Source organism: Pteronotus mesoamericanus, unplaced genomic scaffold, assembly GCF_021234165.1.
Source record: "Pteronotus mesoamericanus isolate MK-2021 breed Mesoamerican mustached bat unplaced genomic scaffold, CSHL_Meso_final scaffold_174, whole genome shotgun sequence".
Taxonomy (NCBI): domain Eukaryota; kingdom Metazoa; phylum Chordata; class Mammalia; order Chiroptera; family Mormoopidae; genus Pteronotus; species Pteronotus mesoamericanus.
In genome coordinates, this window is record NW_026555309.1 from 41,851,390 (window position 1) to 41,869,333 (window position 17,944).

Genomic DNA, 17,944 nt, shown 5'->3' on the forward strand with positions numbered 1-17,944 from the left:
GCCATCCACGCCGCACAATGATGCGCTTTCAGTGTTCACAGCTTATTACACACTCTAAGACAGTCTTCAAGGGAAGTGAAGATAAACCAGCATCAATATCAGTGTGCAGCTGTTTAAAGGGGGGGTGTCTTAGGTGTGTGCTGGGCTGGGTGCCTTGCTTTGAAACGAGAGCAGGAAAGGTAAGGGCAGTGGAGAAAACTGGTAAACGCCGCCAGAGCCTGGGGATCAAGGGTCAGCTCATCACTGATGAGCCGCGTGGACCCATCCTGAGAAGGGCACTTCGCCTCCGTGGTCTGCGTTCGGAAGACTCAGCACCCTAACTGAGCCAGGAGAAAGGCATCGTGCAACCCCCCACTGAGGGACATTCTACAAAATGCCGGGCCAGAGCTTCTCAACGCTGCCCTGGTCAGGAAAGTCAAGGCCAAGTGCGAGGAGCTCTTACAGGCCAGAGCACGCTAAGGACAGGCATAATGGCTAAACGCACTGTGGTATCCCGGAGGGATCCTGGGACGGAAGAGGGACAATAGGGAAAAACTGGTGAATTCCCAACAAAGGGTGGAGCTTAGTTAAGACTAATGCATCGATGCTGATTTCTTAGTTGTGAGCAACGTACCATAATAATGTAAGACATTAATAATAGTAAGAGAACTGGGTGAGGGGTATGTGGGTACTCCCTGTACTATTTTGATAACTATTTTATAAATTTTAAGTCAATCTTAAAAGCTTTTATAGAACCGGGAGGTTATACTACAACCTATTGGAATTTTTTTTCAGTAGGAACAAACATTGCAATGGTTGTTATTGGATGTGGGAAAAGGAGTGATCTTCCCACATACATTTCTATAATAAAAATGAATCATAAAAAAAGATGTTTCCCTCCAATTGTAGGCTAAAAAGCTTTATCCGTTGTCACTGCGCTGTCCAAGCTGTAGGCACTTAAACATGGGCTGGTCTGGCTTGAGAGGTGCCGCGATGTGAAGTACACACAGCTGGCTTTCATAGTATAAAAAGAATGTGGAATAGGTGAATAATTATTCTTCTGCTTAAAAAAGTACTATTTTGGATACATTGGGTTAAGTGAAATGCATTATTAAAATTAAATTCGCCTGTTTCTTTCTTTCTCTCTTTCTTAATGTGGCTACCAGAAAATTTGAAGCTCACGTTATATTTTTATTGGACAGCGACGTTCCAAACCAAAGGTGCGGGGCCGGCGGCAGGAGGCCCCAGGTAGGGAGAGGGCCGTCCCAATGCCACGATGCCCCGCACACACGCTCTCTCAGGCAGAGGAAAAAACACAAGCCGCTGCAAAGTTACAAATTTATTGGTCTGGAAATAAATACAAATATCTCATTAAGAAACTCCTCTGGAAAGGCTTGTACACAACAGTTTTCTGTCTGGATTCAGCCACTCCTGCCCTGACCCCTGACCCTTCTGCACAAGGTCAGGGGAAGCCTCCCAGGTGGTACGTGGCAGGTGAACCGAATCATTCATTACTCCTCAAGCTACCTGCAAGGTTTGGCAACCTCCTTCTACCAACTCTAGGGTCCCGGAAACATCGAGGTCCCAGCGGCTGATTCACAACGTCCCGTTCACTCTGATCAAACTTCCTATAAGATCCAAGGTTAGCCAAAATGAAGATCAAAAGGCAGTAGTACAGGAACTTGACAGCGATGCTGACGTTGCCCCAAAATGTCAGTGGTGCCACCCCATTCAGAGAAAGGGGGTTAGAAGGGTGGGGAAGAGCAGGAGGCAGGAGAGGGAAGGAAATCCTATGGACCAGACACCCCAGAACCCTTACGTCTTCAGCCACCGCTCTCCCCCTGAACCCCACCCGGGTCAGAGCAAACGGTCTGTCTGAAGACCCAGGAACAGTACTGGGCTAGAAAGGTAGGGCCGTCAAGCTCAGATTCAAGCCCAGTTCTCAAAGATTTAACCCAATCACAGAAGATTCCTGGAAACCAGGACGGGATCGATTGCAATCTCTACACTGGATTCCATCACAACCACAGGAATCTCTTAACATCTATACCCAAGCCCCCCCCCCCCCCCCCCCGGCCCGTGCCCCCACTGCGTGGAGATGCCTGGCAGCCAGGTACAGCTGTTCCAAACGCCCCTCCATCTCAAGGAAAGCGACTGCGTGCTTCAAGGATCTTCCCCGTGAATGAAACAACCATTCGCTCACGTATTTGGGGTGGGAAGCAGGGGCGGAGGAGGGGGAGGCAGAGAGCAGAGCCAATGCCTTAAATCCACGACACCAAATGTCTGCTGAGACCGTTTTTTTGAGTTGGCTTTTTTTTTTTGTAAAGCCAGGAGATTGGCTGCCTGCTTTCGTGTTCATTAAAAGAATGTCAAAAACAGACTTGTATATGCTTCAGCATTAGAAAGTATATATATGCACAAACTTTAAAAATCTATTTCAAGTTACCTACATAGATTTGCTTTTCCAAACCGTTCTAGCCTCTACACAAATCCCACCCCTTTTTCCCACTTCCTGTTTTGTCTAAACGAGTGGCCCACAATTCACTGCTCTCCTCCTCCCCACACCAGAAGAGGGTTTTGTTTCCGGAAACTGGGTCGGTTTGCCTTAGCTAGAGAGGAAACCGGAAGTAAGTGGGCTGGACTTCTGACAAAAGGCTTCTTAGAAGCAGGCTCCCAGGTTGGCCTAGGCTTGGATTCATGATGTGGTTACTGCTGGGTTTCTTGTTTTTGGCAGTTTGGCATCGCTGAGGGAGGGTAAGACAGTGGCCACCGGGCCACTGAGGTGCTTCTTTTCCTTTGACCCACCCCGCCCAGCCCTCGACAAATCCCGTCTAACATTGGCATTGCCAGAGCTCCCTCTTCCACAATAAGCTTTGGATTAATACCGAGTTACGTGCAGTGTGGCAGGTAGGGGGCGGGAGGGGCTGCAGAAGGGGGCGGCTATGGTGGTCCCACAGTCCGGGGGCGGCTGTCCACGCAGGCCGCCTAGCAGGACACCTCCATGGACTTGGGCCCGGCGCTGTTCCCAGTGGAGCCAGAGTTGGGGGTGATGTCCAGGCGGGCGCCCTCGCTGGTATGGGAGCGGCTGCGGGTGCCCTCGCTGGTATGGGAGCGGCTGCGGGTGCCCTCGCTGGTGTGGGAGCGGCTGCGGGTGCCCTCCAGGGACGTGACGCTGGAGCCCGAGGCCGTGCGGGACCGCATCAGGCGGGTCATGCTGGCAGAGGGCACTGGGGAGAGAGGAGAGAACCGTGAGGGGCGGGGGAACGCCAGCGGCAGCCGCACACCAGCCGCGGTGCGTCCCCTGCGCCCGGCCTCGACAAGCGTCTTTGCATCCTACCCACCCTCCCAGCGATCCAGCCGCTGGGCTCCCTGTTGCCCCGATATCGCCTCCCCAGTACAGAACAGCAAGGCCCAGATGGGGTGAGGACTTGCTGCAACCACACAGTGGCTTCAACCCAGAGCATGGTCTGAATCCCAATTCTCTCACTTGCTTAGCAGCTGTGTGACTTTGGGAGCGCCCTCTCTGAGCCCTGCGGCCCCATCGGTGAAATGGGGACACTAACACGGACCCCCAGAATCAGCGCTCTTGTGTATGCCCACCACCCAGTCCTGTCAGCAAGCCATCGAATGTCAACAAGGTCAGACGGCCACAGGCGGGGAGACTGAGGCCACGCGGTGCCTTTGTGGCAGGGCTGGCTGTCAACGTCCTCGTCTCTGTCCCGAGAAGCCCCTGGGATCCCAGGAACAATCCCGGGTACACCCCATCCTCAGGGGCTTGAGATGCCCTTGCACAGGGCAGGGGGCTGATAAAACGTAACGAGGGCCAAAAGCGCCTCCGTCTGTACTGGGCTGAATAGTGTCCCCCAGATTCATTCCACTGGGATCTCAGAATGGACCCTTACTTGGAGGGAGGGTCTCTGCTGACATACTAACTTAAGGTGAGGTCGCAGTGGGTCAGGGTGAACTCTAAAGCAATGGCCGGTCCTTCCCGGGAGAGGCGACAGAGGCCCAGATACACGGAGGGGAAGGCCGTGTAGCGACGAAGGGCAGAGATCAGAGCGATGCAGCTACCAGCCAAGGAACCCCAAGAACGGCCAGCAACACCAGAAGCATGGGAGAGGCAGCGAAGAAATCTCCCAGACACTTGGACGGGGGGATGGCCCTGCCTACACCCCAATTTTGGACTCCCAGCCCCTGGAACTGTAGTGGGACGAGAGGATACACTTCTGCTGTCCTAAGCCACCCGGTTTGTGGGGTTTCGTCATGGCAGGCACACCAGCTAACTGAAGCAGCACAGCAAAGGCCACGGGGAACAATGGACGCTACACCCAGGCGGGTGAAACACGCTCCTGCGTGTCGGTGACATCATTCCCTCGGTGGGCACACGCGCCGGCTTTCTGTGGCGGACACCCACGCGCAGAAGCCACCCCCGCTGCACTAAACTCTTTCTCAGCTACAGGACGGTGCCATGGATGCAAAGGGCTGGTCACGCCTGGCCTGCCACCCGGAGAAGGCGCTCGATGCATGATCACCTTCTTCCGCTTTGGCAGATGCTTCTGGGCTCTAGCTCGACCTGCAGTTTCCCTGTAACCTGCAAGGTGCTTTGGCGATGTGGGGGGACAAACGGGGCCTGCCTTTGGCTTCCCTTCTCCCCAGAACACACTTTCAAAGCAGAAATATGAAGCCAGGGTGGGCCCAGCAAAGGGGCTGCGGTTCACACCCTGCAAGGGAAACACGGGAGGCCCAGCGCTCTCCAACCACAGCTTTTGCCTGAACGCTTTGCCTCAGAGAGAGCCACTTGGAAGGCAGGAGACCCACGGACAGATGGGAGACCCATGGACAGGCGATTTCTGTTGGCAGAGGGCACCCGGGGACATGGATCCTACCCAAAGCATATACCAGTAAATCAGGCCCGTCCACTCTTGGCCCCACTAGAAACTAAACACAGCAGAGGCCAATCTTAGGCTTGTGGTCAGGCAGACTGTTACTATTTTAAACGAGCAAACAGTTTAAGTCTCAGAGGAAAAAAGTGAGACATTGGAAGCACAAAGACTTCCTAGTTAAGATGGACATGTAAATTCTAATTCCAAGCAGTAGGCAGAAAGAGCCAAAGAAACCACATCAGGGCCAGGACCACAGCTGAGACACGGACAAGTACCAGTTGTGGCCACCAGCCGGTACAGTGCTTAAACTTGGGGCTGTCTGTCCAGGTCGGGGACTGCATTTCTGAAAAAGGACTTCATGTGTCTGATGAAGAAACTATATTATAACCACAACACAAGCAACAGCACGTTCTTCAATTATGCTGCTATTTATCCTTCAACTCCCACACCTAATGTTTTAGCAAAGGCACTCTCTGTTCTAAATATAAGCAATTTTATCACCTACGTACTCAGCGCTACTTTATAGTTTTTAAAGAACCATCCCAGATACCCCCACTCTGCTCCTTGCTTAATCTCTCAAAGCCTCAATTTCATCACTTGTAAAATGAGGATAAGAGTATCTCACAGGAGTATTGGGATGGTTAAGTGAGAAAAAATAAAGGCCTTAGGAATAGTCTTTCATGATTATCAGCATCACCATGATCACTACGACGGGAAGTCTCTTGAGAAAGCAATAACCAAAATTAAAAAAGAGTCCCATCATTTCGTTGTTTGTTGTCTTCTCGGTACTCGAAAGGGTAGTCTTCACCCACATCTACAAACATCCCCTGGGGTGAAACATCTGCTGTCCAACCACGGAGAGAGAAGCCCCGATGGGATGGGACACTTGGCTCTGTCACCCACCCTAACCCTTCCTTCCCCCAACCTTCCCGGTTTGCCCAAAGCTGCAGGTGGCCAAGCTCTTCCAGAATTCTCACCCAAACCTGGTTCAGGGCATCGCACTGCCAGTCCCCACGCCTGCCCTCGCCCCACCGCCTGCTGGGAAGTGCCATACTTACTGTATCCCATGCCCTGCACGAAGTACTTGAAGGCCTCAGCGAGCTTGGCTGGCTGCAAGAGAAGAGAAGGGACAGTGACGTCAGTCACCGGGGCTCCTGCTCAGGATTGGCCATGTGAGTGGTGCCCGTGGTCACCTTCATTAAAGACCTTGGCCCAAGAGAGAAGGCCACCACGTGTTGATAGGACAACACACAAAAGTAAAGGAAAGATTACGGGGTAATTATAGGGACTGAGATTAGCTTTGGCCCTGGAGAAAAAGTCAATTCCATTTCACAGCCGTGGGAGCTTGGCCAAGTGCATGACCTGCGTGGGCCGGTTTCTGCACCTGTGAAATGAGGAGTGAGCCACACCGGCGTCTGAGGGCTTCTGTAAAGCAGACTGCACGAGGGGAAGGGGCGTGTCCTACCCAGCGTCTAGAACCTAAGTCACAGCATCGACATCATGCGCCACTCACGGGCTGGCGCTTGGCAGCTTTATCCCGTTTTGCCCTGACAACGCCCTTAAGACGGTAGCGCTCTTTCAGGTACAGTTTCCCGGCTAATCAGACCTGGAGAGGTAAATAATCCAGCCAAGGGCTGTTGCAAAGATCAAATGGAAGGGCGGACGGGAACACCCTTTGTAAACACACACCCGACTCGCCAGGGCCGGAGGGGGAGCAATTACACGGTGCTGGGTCCTGCTCGGCTCATCTCCTGGACGCCTGGGCTAGGTCAGCTCCTGCCAGGACATGTAAACCTGTTTTACCTACGGCCAAGGTCAGGTCTGTTCTCAAGGAGAGAAAGGAAGAGAGGAAGGGAGGGAGGAGAGAGGGAGGGAAATATGGCGCCCCTTCTCCAGGTCCACCCCAAGAAGGCCGTGGAGTCACGCTGTCCCCGCTAGGAAGGGTCCCAAGGTCAGGCTGGACAGGGGACGGCCCCATCCCTAAGGTGTGGCATTAACTCATGGTCACAGCTAAGCTAAGCAGGGAGCTACTGGATCCCATCTGTTCCTTCTAGCAACTGGGACTTCTCATTTTTCTCTAGCTACTGCCAGCTAGCAAATGAGCAAAACATACCCACTGATAAAACCGTGAAAATATCTTTGTTCCTGTCCAGTGGACACAGAGGAGCTAAGAGAGCCCCCCACACCCACCGTGCCTACACTTCTCTGCAGAGGCCTGGGGTAAAAGGCTGCCGTGACAGGGGCCCAGAGCGATGCGCCCAGACCCGGGGTCTGGCTGACGCGGAAGTCTGCTGCTCAGGCTGCCGCGGGCCTTCTGTCCCGACAGCCAGTGAAGCGCCTCCCCAGCCCACAGGAGCCTGCGTGCTGCTGGCGCAGCTCCAGTGGCTAAGGTTGCAGCCCATGCCTGGCTGGACCTCAAAGCCACCGTCCCCTCACTGGGGGCCTCAGCGCCACGGCTCTCCCTTTTCTATCGGACAACCTTGAAATTGGTGGGGCCACAAGAAATAAATTGAAGTTCGAGCCTTTCCACACAGAGAAGCTCCTGTGAGCTCTACCCGCAAAGCCTGTGGTCTTTGCGGTCAGGAGACCTAGGTTCTGCTCCACGACTGTCCAGCTGTGTCCACTGGACAAACCCCTTCACCCCTGAGGAGCCCAGGGCCATCTGCATCCCAGGGGCTTCCAGGGAATCCAGGGAGTCCTGCTGTGCAAGCCCCGTTTATAAACTGTAGCATGTGTCATCAGGGGTCACGGGAGGTGGGTGGCGGGGACACAGTAACTGGTCTCAGAGCCGGGAGCAGGGACGGCGGGGACTCACCTGGGAGATCTGCGGGAGGCCACCACAGTCCGCCATCTGGAAGACAGGGAAGCCGGTGAGTGCCACAGACCTCAGCGAAGGCAATGCTCGCTCAGTGACCCAGCTGCCGTGGGCGCCCGCCCTGCCCGCTGCCCTGCCCGCTGCCCTGCCCGCTGAGGGGCGCTGGGTGTATTACAGGTGGGGAAACGCCCAGCCCCACTAGCCGGCTGCTTGTATTCCTGTCCGTCTCGGCACTGAACTGTGTGCCTTCCTGGGCACTGTGACTTGTAGCTTCTGACGCACAGGGCACAGCCAGGCCCTGTCTATAATTTTACTCTGTCCTCCAAGAACCCTGGAAGGTAGACTGTCCTGTGTGAGGGGCAGAAACTGGGCCAGAGAGAGCTGGGGGAACCGTGCACAGCTCCGAGTACGCATTCCCTTCCCGGATGTCCGCAGAAGGAAGCTGCAGGACGCAAGACCTCGGGCCTCCTGGGGCCCCTAACGGGCCACCCTCGGTCAGTGAGCTCGCTCCCCACGCTGCCACTAAATCACCACACCTAAAGCCATCGGCGCTTGTTAAAGCCACTCCAGGCTCGTGTGAGCACTGACCCCGGAGCGGGGCTGAATGGGCCCTGGCTCAGGAGCGCAGGGATGCCTTTGGGGGAAACGGACGGAAACAGCCAGTGAGAGTGGCTGGCGCCGGGCTGCCCCACGGCCCAGGCTCAAGGCCAGGTCCCAGGGGTGACGCGCGGGAGCCCTAGGCCCCTGCGGTCCCACAGAGGGATCCTCTCATCTTACCAGCCAGCCCCCCATAGGTGTTTGCGAACAGGGATGTTAAATAATTATTTCTATCCTTTCTGACCACCAGCTTTGCCTCAATCAGGTACAACTCAATTTTTGCAGAAAACATCTGAGTTTCTAAGAACAAGTGCAAACTCCTGTCATTTTCCCTGTACCTTGAGGAGAGTGGTCTTCGTCGGGTCCAATTTCGAGTTGCACTCCACCTGGACAAGGGAAGGGGGAGACATTTGTTCATTTTCTACCTGGAGCCAAAGCCATAACCTCTCCCCCTCCCTAGAGGCCCCAGTGTTTCCCCCGGCATAGAAGGAAGAGTGTGGGCTTTAAGGTTAAACAGGTGTGGCTTTCCATCCCAGCACCGCCCCCCCATTACTAGCTGTGTGACCTTGGGCAAGTCCCTTAACTTCTCTGAGCCTCGGTTTCCTCATCGATAAAATGAGGTTCATATATTATAAGGGGTTGTTACTATGACTTTCTAAAATGTAGAAGGTGCTCTAGAGCTCTTCCTAAGTGAGGGCCCTTGTTAGCCCATTGAGACCAATGAGCTATATATAAGTTTGACACCCCCAGTCCCAACCACTGTTCTTCCGATGAGATCCCCTCCACCCAGCTGGTTTCTCTCTTCCATGTCAATAAGCCCCTTAAAAGTACATCCAGAATTGGGAAGACTACCAGCTTGTAACCCGTGAAGTGCACAGTGCCTACAGGAGAACCATCACCTCCCTTAATGTGAGCAATGTATCTCTATTGACGCATCCTATGATTACGTGCAGTGGGTTAGCTGATGGCAGACTCGGGATTCATGGAGACACCTGGGTCTTTATGAAAAGAATGACTGCGGATCCTGCTCTGCAGCCCAGCGCACACGGCGTGCCATCGCTGCAGGGCGCTGCTTCACAGCGCCTACGTCTGCCACGTCCCCAGCGAGGGGGATGTCGGAAAGGTAGAGTCCTTGCTGTGTCTCCGCAAGCTCACGGGTGGGAGTTAAGGGGTGAAAGGAGCCAGAAAGCCTTGCTTAAGCCCAGCACTCCAGGTGCCCCTTGTCCTGTCAGACGATCAGGCACCAACCAGGTCTCCCGAATGGGAGGGGCGTCTCTTGGCCAGGAAGCCAAGTGGAAAACATGCTTGTAGAAACAAGCCAATGGGAGGCAGATGGGCAGGTGAGGGGGTCTGGGAGAGGAGACAGAAGGCTCACTGCCAAGCAACCAGGGCTGACAGTCACCAGGAAAGAGGCTGGTGGCTGGGAGCTCTGCCCAAAGGCCAATATGGCATTTCGAAGACGTCACCTGCCCTGATGAGGGCTGAGGAGAGGAAGGGGGTGGGCAGGGAGACTTCATACAAAGCCAGTCAGATCTGGACAGCTGAATTAAGCACAAAGGCCCGGGGCTGATTTCTACATACCACAGCATCCACAGCAGGAGAACTGTCCCCAACCACCAGCAGCGCAGGACACCTGGGGGCAGGGAGAAAAGGAGGAATTAACGCAGGGTTTACTTAAAGATCCTCACACTCCCAGGCCTGCCAAGGTTCTAAAATAATTGTTTTGGTTTTCCCAGGACTCTTTGCTCATCTTCCTTCATCCTCCCTCCATCCCCTGCTCTGTTCTTAGAATAAAATAGGGAGGCAAGTCAGTTACACTTTAGTACGAATTTCACCAGAGTACGTCTATGCCCCGATGTTATTTTAAACATCTTCCCCGAAGGAAGGATGAGTAGGACTTTGTCAGCAGTCTAGAGCAGAGACAAAAAGGACATGGCTGACACGGGGAATGGCCTGTGCCCAGGTGAGGTCCCCAATACTATGGTTCACTCAAAGAACTATAAAATGACGCAGTGGCTGCTGGGGGAATAGAGTTGCTTGTTTCCAAACCTGCCTTTTCCTGCTAATTTAATAGGGCATTTTGGGTGGGGAGAAGGGACATCCTGTGCCTAAGTCACCCCCAGGCTCTGTGAGGCAAAGCTAACACAGTATTCAATGCAAAGCAGGTGCTCAATAAATGCCGTCGAAAGTGTGGTCAGAACTGCTCTGAGACTCAAGGCTCCAAGCCGGGTCTCGGGGCCACCCTGGGAACTGAGCATCTGCACAGGGCGAAGACGAGGGAGGCTGGGTCGCGCCAGTCCCTGGATAGGGTGCATTCAGTTCGCACGGGTCACGATGTCCTGCCAAACTCGAAAAGCAGGCCCCACCAGGAACTGGGAGCAGAGCTAACTAGACAGTGAGGGGGAAAAGAGCAACTCACTGCAGGGTGACCGTGGGCACTCCCGGCATGGGTCGCTCAATCTCCAGGTCCCGCCGGCTGCGGAAGACAAAATCACCGTTAATTCCACCCGCCCTTCCACTGAGCCAAGCCCAGGCGGTCCTGCCATTGGCAAACCACTCACATGGCAGCCCGTGTGAGGTCACGTGGCTTTCGGACACCACAGCCCCGCGGGGTCCACAAGAGTGGTTTCAGGACTTTTCCCATGGAGCCCAACTCATGGTTCCCAACATTTTTTTAAATAAGAGCATAAACCATGCCCTTCTCCACAGAGGGTCCCTGCCTCCCCGGAGCCCCCACCTGACCTATGGCTAGCCCCCAATTAGTCTCCGCTTCCACCCTTAGTCTGAGCCTCACTCCCACCCCAACTCCAAGCCCTGGGCTCTCCACAGTCCCCTCCGTGTGCCCATGGTCCAGCCGACAGCCTGAGCGGCTGCGGTTCTCAGAAAGCATTTGCCGAATAATGAACCGCTCAGTCCCCGCATCTTAGTTATGCGCCAGGGATATAGCACCACTCCCTCCCGCGCTGAGCGCCGGGCAGGATGGTGAGAAGAAACGGACGCTGAACTTCCTTCCGGACTCTAACGCACGTCAGGAATCACGCTGTTAACGTGAGCGGATGGACAGACAGAGCCCATGAGCTCTGCGGGCGCAGGGCAGAGCTGGCTCGGCAGGCCGAGTGGAATCTCCCTGGAGATGCCAGAACTTCTGCCTGGTACCAGTGGCCCTGAGCTGCCCCCTCCCCGAGATGAGCTCCAGACAGGCACCCAGTTATGGATAAGAGGGTTGTACCCTTGCCAAAGGCTATGTGCAGGTGTTCCCTGTCCTGGGAATGACCCGGCCACCTCCCAGCAGCCTCCCTGGATTCTTCCCGCCCCAGCACTTTGCTTCTTTCTCTCAGGTCTCCTCGCACTTGCCCTTTCCCATGGTCACCATGGGCACAGGTACCCCCAACGCTCTGAGCGCGTGCCTGAGTCCCACACACGTCTGGCCCTAACCATCCATTTGCTCACATTCGGGGGCTGCTTCCTCCACGAGTATTACCATCCCCCTCAGCCTCACCCCCAACCCAGGCCTGCGAAGGGAGCCTGATATAAAGGGCTGTGCCGTGGCCGTGTGGCTCCCGATACCTGTTGTAGGCGTTGATGAACAGGTGCAGGTTGCCGGGGTTCATGTCATTCATGATGTGCTGGCGGTAGGTGTGGACCACCTCCACGTTATTCTGCATTTCCTCCTACATTTAAAGAGGGAAAAATGTCCATCCTTGACTGTGTGGTCCTGGGCCGGTCACGACCCTCTCCGTTCCCCACATTACTCAGGTACAAAGTGAAGATGCCTGAGCCACAAGACCACTATGGAGCCTGAGAAAGCTTTTGGGAAGCCACACTGAGGGGCAGGCTGGTGGGTGACTCTCAGCTGGTAGCATAAAGGGACACAGACTTAGGCAAAGCACACCCTTCTGGGCTCGGACTTGGAGTTTGGACTTGAACTCAGTTGTCCCAGCTCTGGAGCCCGACTCTGTAGGGGTTCAGAACAAGCCACCCCAAGGTAAGCCTCAGTGGGACGTGAGCTACTTTGCGCTAAAGGTGACCGAAAGGAACTTCAGCTCCCCACCCCCTTGGCTTCACTATCTAATAGACTGAAATCAAGAGCCTGGTCCAAAATAAGACTTTGATCGCCAGAGAGGACTTTTTATCCACCTGTATGGTAGGGCAAACTACTAATTACTGGACATGTGGCCCCCCTGCAGTGACGCCATGAGCCCCGAGATGCATCCCCTCACCCTGAGCTCAGAATGTTAAATGTACCTCAGTTCTGTCTCTGACTCTCTCCTGTCCACGGGATTCCTATACCTATGTATGTAGTTAAATTTGGTATGAAGCTCAATTATTTGATCAGCCAAAAGAACCTTGAGGGCAGAAGGAAGTCCCTTCCTCACCACTCCATCACTGCACCTTTCCTGGGAAAGCGCCTTAACCTCTCTGAGCCTCAGTGCCCTCAGAAAAAGGCCAGGGGTGTGCGTGCGTGCGTGTTAATATTACCCACTGCATCAGGCTGTGGGATTTAACAGAGGCTATGCGCTTTAGAAAGCCGTTTGTAAATTGTAACAATCCATGCGACTATTAGCACATGGACTGTAATGGGGAGAGGAAGGTTCTCATGGTTGCAAAAAACCAGCTCAGGCCACAGGAAGCTGCCAGAAAGGACAATCTCACTCCCCGCAGAAGCCGACCTCAGCCTCTCCTCTCCCCGGTTCCTTCCTACATGTGATCTTGGACAAACGCATTAGGAGCTGGCTCTCTCATAGGCACAATGGCAGGTGCTGTAGGCCTCACCAAACGGCCCGAAGGGATCAGCAGCGACCAGGGCCCGAGTGGGAGGACGCAAGAGGGCTGATGCCAAGCCTGAGCTGTCGTCAAGACAGCACTGAGGCGGCAAAGAGGCCAAGTGGCTGTTCGAAGGAAAGTCAGGAGAGTATAGTCTGTCGGGCTGTGCTGGGGTTTCAGATCAAATCATAACTGCAGAAACATGGGGGCACCCAGACACCCCAAGCCACTGAGGGTGCAGTCAGGCCAGCCCCTCGCCCTGCGCGTGGCAGCCCTCCTGCGAGGAAATCCAGGCGCTGGCTCTGATTTTCCCCGTTGCTACCAGTGCAGATGGCGCGCTCAGGGCGGAGAATGTGTAGCAGCCCGCGAAACAGACGCAAGGGGGAAAGGGTGCTGCAGAGGACTGATCGGTGGCCCCCAAGATGTGTCCTCATCAAATCCCTGGACCCTGTGAATTTTAACTTACTGGGGAAAAAGGTCTTTGTGGATGTAACTAAGTTAAGGACCCTGAGATGATATCAGCCTGGATTACCCCCGGGGGGCCCTAAATCCAATGACAAGCGTCCTTAGAAAAAGGCAGGAGATTCGAAGCCGACAGAGGGGAGACCACGCAAAGACGGGGGCGGGGACCGGAGTCGTGGCCTCAGCCCAGGAACGGTGAAGCATCTGGGTGCTGGGAGAAGCCAGGAGCCTCTGCAGGGACTGGGGCCTGGCCAGCTCTCGGGTTCAAGTTCCGGCCTGCGGAACCGTGAGAGGGTTAACTTCTGCGGTCTTCCGGCATCTGGTGTGTGGTCCTTTGTCACTGTGGCCATAGAAACCTAACCCCACGACCAAACGCGGGGGCCACGCTTCCCCTGCCCCACAGCAGAGCCTCTGCCTCCCTGGAGTGTCACGCAGCCACACCTGACATGGTCACCCCTGCCAGCTCGGGAGCAGGCAGCGGTGAGCCGGCCCCCCCGAGGAAATGGAGCGAGTCCCCTCGCACCGGGCAACCCCGGGGCACTTCAGACCCCGTCACAATTTGCCAGGTTTTACACTTTCCCTATGTGCCATTTATTATACTTTAATCCATTTGTTTAAAAAAAGACATGTTAAAAACAGAGAGAACAAGTGACTTGGAGACTATGAATAAGGGCATATTATTTGGTGGCATCAGCGCCATGTCCTGTCGGTCTCTGTGCCCTATGTGCCAGGCAGCACACAATTGCCCGGGTTGAACGACCAAATGCCAGGCTGCACTACTCACCTTCCCGAAGAGGTGGGATACCACCATGTCTGGAAGGGCCTGGGTCCATCCGGAGATCTGGGGAGGATGGGAACAGGTGGGATTAGGAAGGGGGCGTTTGTTTGCAGTAGCGGGATGAGCCCCGCCGACCCCCTCGCCCTCGGGGTTCCCAGCACTCGGGCCTGAGGACGCCCCATTGGTGGGAACTCAGTACCTGTCCCTGGTTACCTACTGGACTTGAGACTCTGTTAGGCAGGGTCTGGGTCTCCATCTATTGCTTCTTCTCAGAGCTGTGGGCGCAGAAGCTGCACACACATGTGCTGAACAGACCCAACTTGCTCCTAGTCTTCCCTGCTCCACTGCGCACCAAGTCGTCAGCAACAAGGACTCCATCCATTTCCCCTAAACACATGCTCCTGATAATCCTCAGGATCTGTTCTCCCTGTGCAATCCTCTTGATTGTCTCCTCAAGCCACTTTCCTCTCTCTGAATATACTGAACTTGCTAAAGAAACAAATGATTTTCTCCTTCTTACCTCTCTCTAACAATACTAGGCTAACTATCCTGCAGGAGCTCCATAAGTGTTAGATACAAAGCAAGAGCTCCATGAATACTAGGTACATAGCAGAAGTTCCATAAATGCGAGGCACACAGCAGGAGCTCCATAAATGCCAGGCATGCAGCAGGTGCTTCATAAATGCTAGGCACACAGTAGGGGCTTCATAAATGCTCGGCACACAGCTGAAGCTCCATAAATGCTAGGCACACAGGAGGAGCTCCATTAATGTGTGCTGACCACCTTCAGTGTCAGGCAGGGACTGGGGGGCGGGGGGTCCCCAGCTGTGTGACCAGGGAAGGCTGCAAAGCCTCTGGGCCTCGGACTGCTCATCTGTAGCTGGGGATGCCAGGGACTTCCAAGTCACAGGTCACGATGAGGAGTATGGGAGCAACTGCACATGCCACAGGCTCTGACCCTGGTGTCTAAGACACAGGAGACCCTTGATGGGGGTCTTCTTTCTCCAGGGCAGGGGCCAAAAAGGAAGGATATGGTGCAGATATTAAAGCCCCGCATCACCCCTGAGGCTGCATGTCAGCCAATGGTTAATGTCCCCTGCGCTCCACGTCTGGCTCAGAACAGCTATCGAGGAGCCAAACTGGCTGCCTGGAATGTCACTTCCTTTGCTGGAAAATAAAATAAAAAACAGGGAGTGTGTTCCGCTCCCGAATGTCACGCAGGCCGGAGGGAAGGGCTCCCGCCTTCTGGCAGAATGTTCCAAGAAATGCAATATCAGACTGGCTGGCCAGGACGGGGGTGGGGAGGGGGCATGACCCCTCCAATCCTTCTGTTCCGACTGCCACCGCCCTAACCTTGGCAAAAATACACCCCAGGGTCACCCCAGCTTGAAAGGCTCTGTCCTGTTTCCATTGGAATGGTTTCCCCATCTCTCTGGCAAATACTGGGGCTTTTATGGAAAAAACAACCATCGTTTAATAAACAAGGATCCCTAGACCACCACCTAGACTACAGCTTCTGGAGACACTGTGGGTCCCGTGTTCCAGGAAGAGACACGTCCTGCCCCTTCTATGCCCAGCCCTCCGGTGCTTGGGTTGGGGTCGGCCTTCGTCACGTGCAACAGGAGGGCCACCAAGCACGGCACAGAGGGGAGGCCGAGGGCCACGGGTCCCAGGCCTTGCTGTTCGGCCCCACCTCTCTCTCTGCCTTCCCTGGGCAGCTTCCTTAACCTGCGAGGGCCTCGGTCTCCCCCGCTGGACACGGCATGACAGCCTCTCCACCTGGAGGCCCCCGCGAGCATTGAAAAAGGTTATGCACACACAGCCAGGGAGAGGACAAACAGCAACTGGGAACTACTCGATACGTGCTAGCTAATGACTGGTGTTGTAAAACAAAGCAGCATAGAGCCAGTACCAAACGCTTATTTCCTTTCCATTAATGATATGTGGGCTCTTGGGATTAGCGGCATTTGTCTTGTTCATCTTTTTATGCTCAGCATCCTGAGAAAAGCCCAGCAGATGTTCTGTCCCCGGTGAACACTTCTGCCCAGACGATGCTTGTCGAAGCTGGCTCGGGGACCCTGATCCGCCTGCTGACAGAGCGCCGTCCTCTGGCTATCCGAACGGCAGCGATCGGCGGCCATGCTTACTATTCTAAGCAAAGCAGGGGAAACCTGCTTTCTGGGCTGAGGGCGGGGAGTTGGGGCTGGTGAAAAGGTGTGACTAGGAGGGGTCTCTTGGTTCCACTGCTTCTCCGGGCAGAGGTGAAGGCACCCCTGCATTTCGGGGCCCCGCTGGCCCAGGCCCCCAGACTCACCTTGGAGGCCGCCCAGTCCATCCAGCCTTCTGCACAAGGGTTCACGTTGATGAGGACCAAGCCCTCCACCATCTCGGGGTTGTTCAGCTGCAATTCAAGACACGAGGTGAGGGGCGCACGCCGGCAACCTGAGACACTGTGAACTTTAGAAGTCAAACCAAAGGTGGGGAAAAAAGGCCAGAAAAGGGCTCACGCAGGCCACCAGAGCAGGCCGGTGCCCTCGGGAGTCCTCAGCCCCCACCCCGCACAAAACTGAGGTCTCAGTTCAGGGACCATTGGGCTGGGTCCCTGAGGGAGTGGGAGGAAGAAGCCGTGTGAGGCGCAGATGCCCACGTGCCTGGCAGAGCTGCCTTGGACAAGTCCTGTCACCTTGGTGCCCCTCAACTGTCCTAGCTGTGAAATGGGTTTATCATACCACCGACCTCATTGTCACACAGGCACAGTAGTGCTCTTGGGCAATCAATAAGAATTCTATTACTTCTAGAAAAATATATGCATCGTGTGTGTGTGTGTGTGTGTGTGTATGATACAGTTTAGACCTAGATAGTCAGACCACTTTGTATTTATGTCAGCAATTCTAACCTCTAGCAAAGCCCAGCACATGACTGGCTGTCAGACACATATAGGTGAATAAACTGAACACCGTTACATCTTTAAACAATTATTCGGAAGGAACAACGGACCTAGTAGCCCTGACTTGGGCCCACAGTAACATAAGTGACAACTATCATGTTAACACAGATAGCTCTGATTCTGGTTTAGAATTAGCCAGGATCCAAGAGTCCCCTGACTACAAAAGCTGTCACAGAGCAGGGTCACAGTAGAACACTCAGTGGCAGGAGGACCTGCCCACAGTCGGCTGCTAAGTGGGCCAAGCTGATGACACAGAGTGTGTCTAGTAGGATGCTTCAGTGAGGGGAAAAGAAAAGCTCTTGGTGTGTGTAAGGCACACAAACACACACCCCCCACCCCCGCTCTGGACCGCACACCACAAGGTGAGCTGTGGTTCTCCCTTGGGAAATGGAATGATGGGTCATTTCCTTTTTCCTTCTGGGATTTTTGATGCTTCCCCCATTTTCTCCCTTCATCTTGAATTAATTTTATTTAAAACATCATTTTCAAAAATGCCCCAGAACTCACAGCAAATCGAGTGAGGATGTAGGCGCCGGCCCCAGTCCCCATGCCGATGACGCTTTTCAGCCTGAAAGCAGAAATAAACACTCACATCCCAGAAGAAGTGGGCACCACGAGCCCCAGCCACTCCCGCAGCCTCCCCCACTCCTCGTCCCCAGGGAACCCTGTCTGCCCCAGTGTCTGTCCCAGTCATCACTGGGGATGGCTAGCAGGCAAGA

The 17,944-nt window shown here is 54.5% G+C and overlaps 1 protein-coding gene across 1 annotated transcript in view; it reads right to left on the reverse strand.

Annotated features, from left to right (window-relative positions):
- Positions 1-2,066: 2,066 nt before the first annotated feature.
- Positions 2,067-17,944, reverse strand: part of NDRG1 (N-myc downstream regulated 1) — a 42,211-nt gene continuing 26,333 nt past the window's right edge. The window contains exons 7-16 of the mRNA XM_054590518.1: positions 17,733-17,793; positions 16,593-16,679; positions 14,285-14,341; positions 11,842-11,945; positions 10,694-10,750; positions 9,856-9,907; positions 8,613-8,660; positions 7,678-7,713; positions 5,921-5,972; positions 2,067-3,206 (exon numbers count right to left, since the gene is read on the reverse strand). Coding sequence (XP_054446493.1) covers positions 2,965-3,206; positions 5,921-5,972; positions 7,678-7,713; positions 8,613-8,660; positions 9,856-9,907; positions 10,694-10,750; positions 11,842-11,945; positions 14,285-14,341; positions 16,593-16,679; positions 17,733-17,793 — 796 coding nt within the window. The 3' untranslated portion in view covers positions 2,067-2,964. The remainder of the gene's footprint in view (positions 3,207-5,920; positions 5,973-7,677; positions 7,714-8,612; positions 8,661-9,855; positions 9,908-10,693; positions 10,751-11,841; positions 11,946-14,284; positions 14,342-16,592; positions 16,680-17,732; positions 17,794-17,944) is intronic.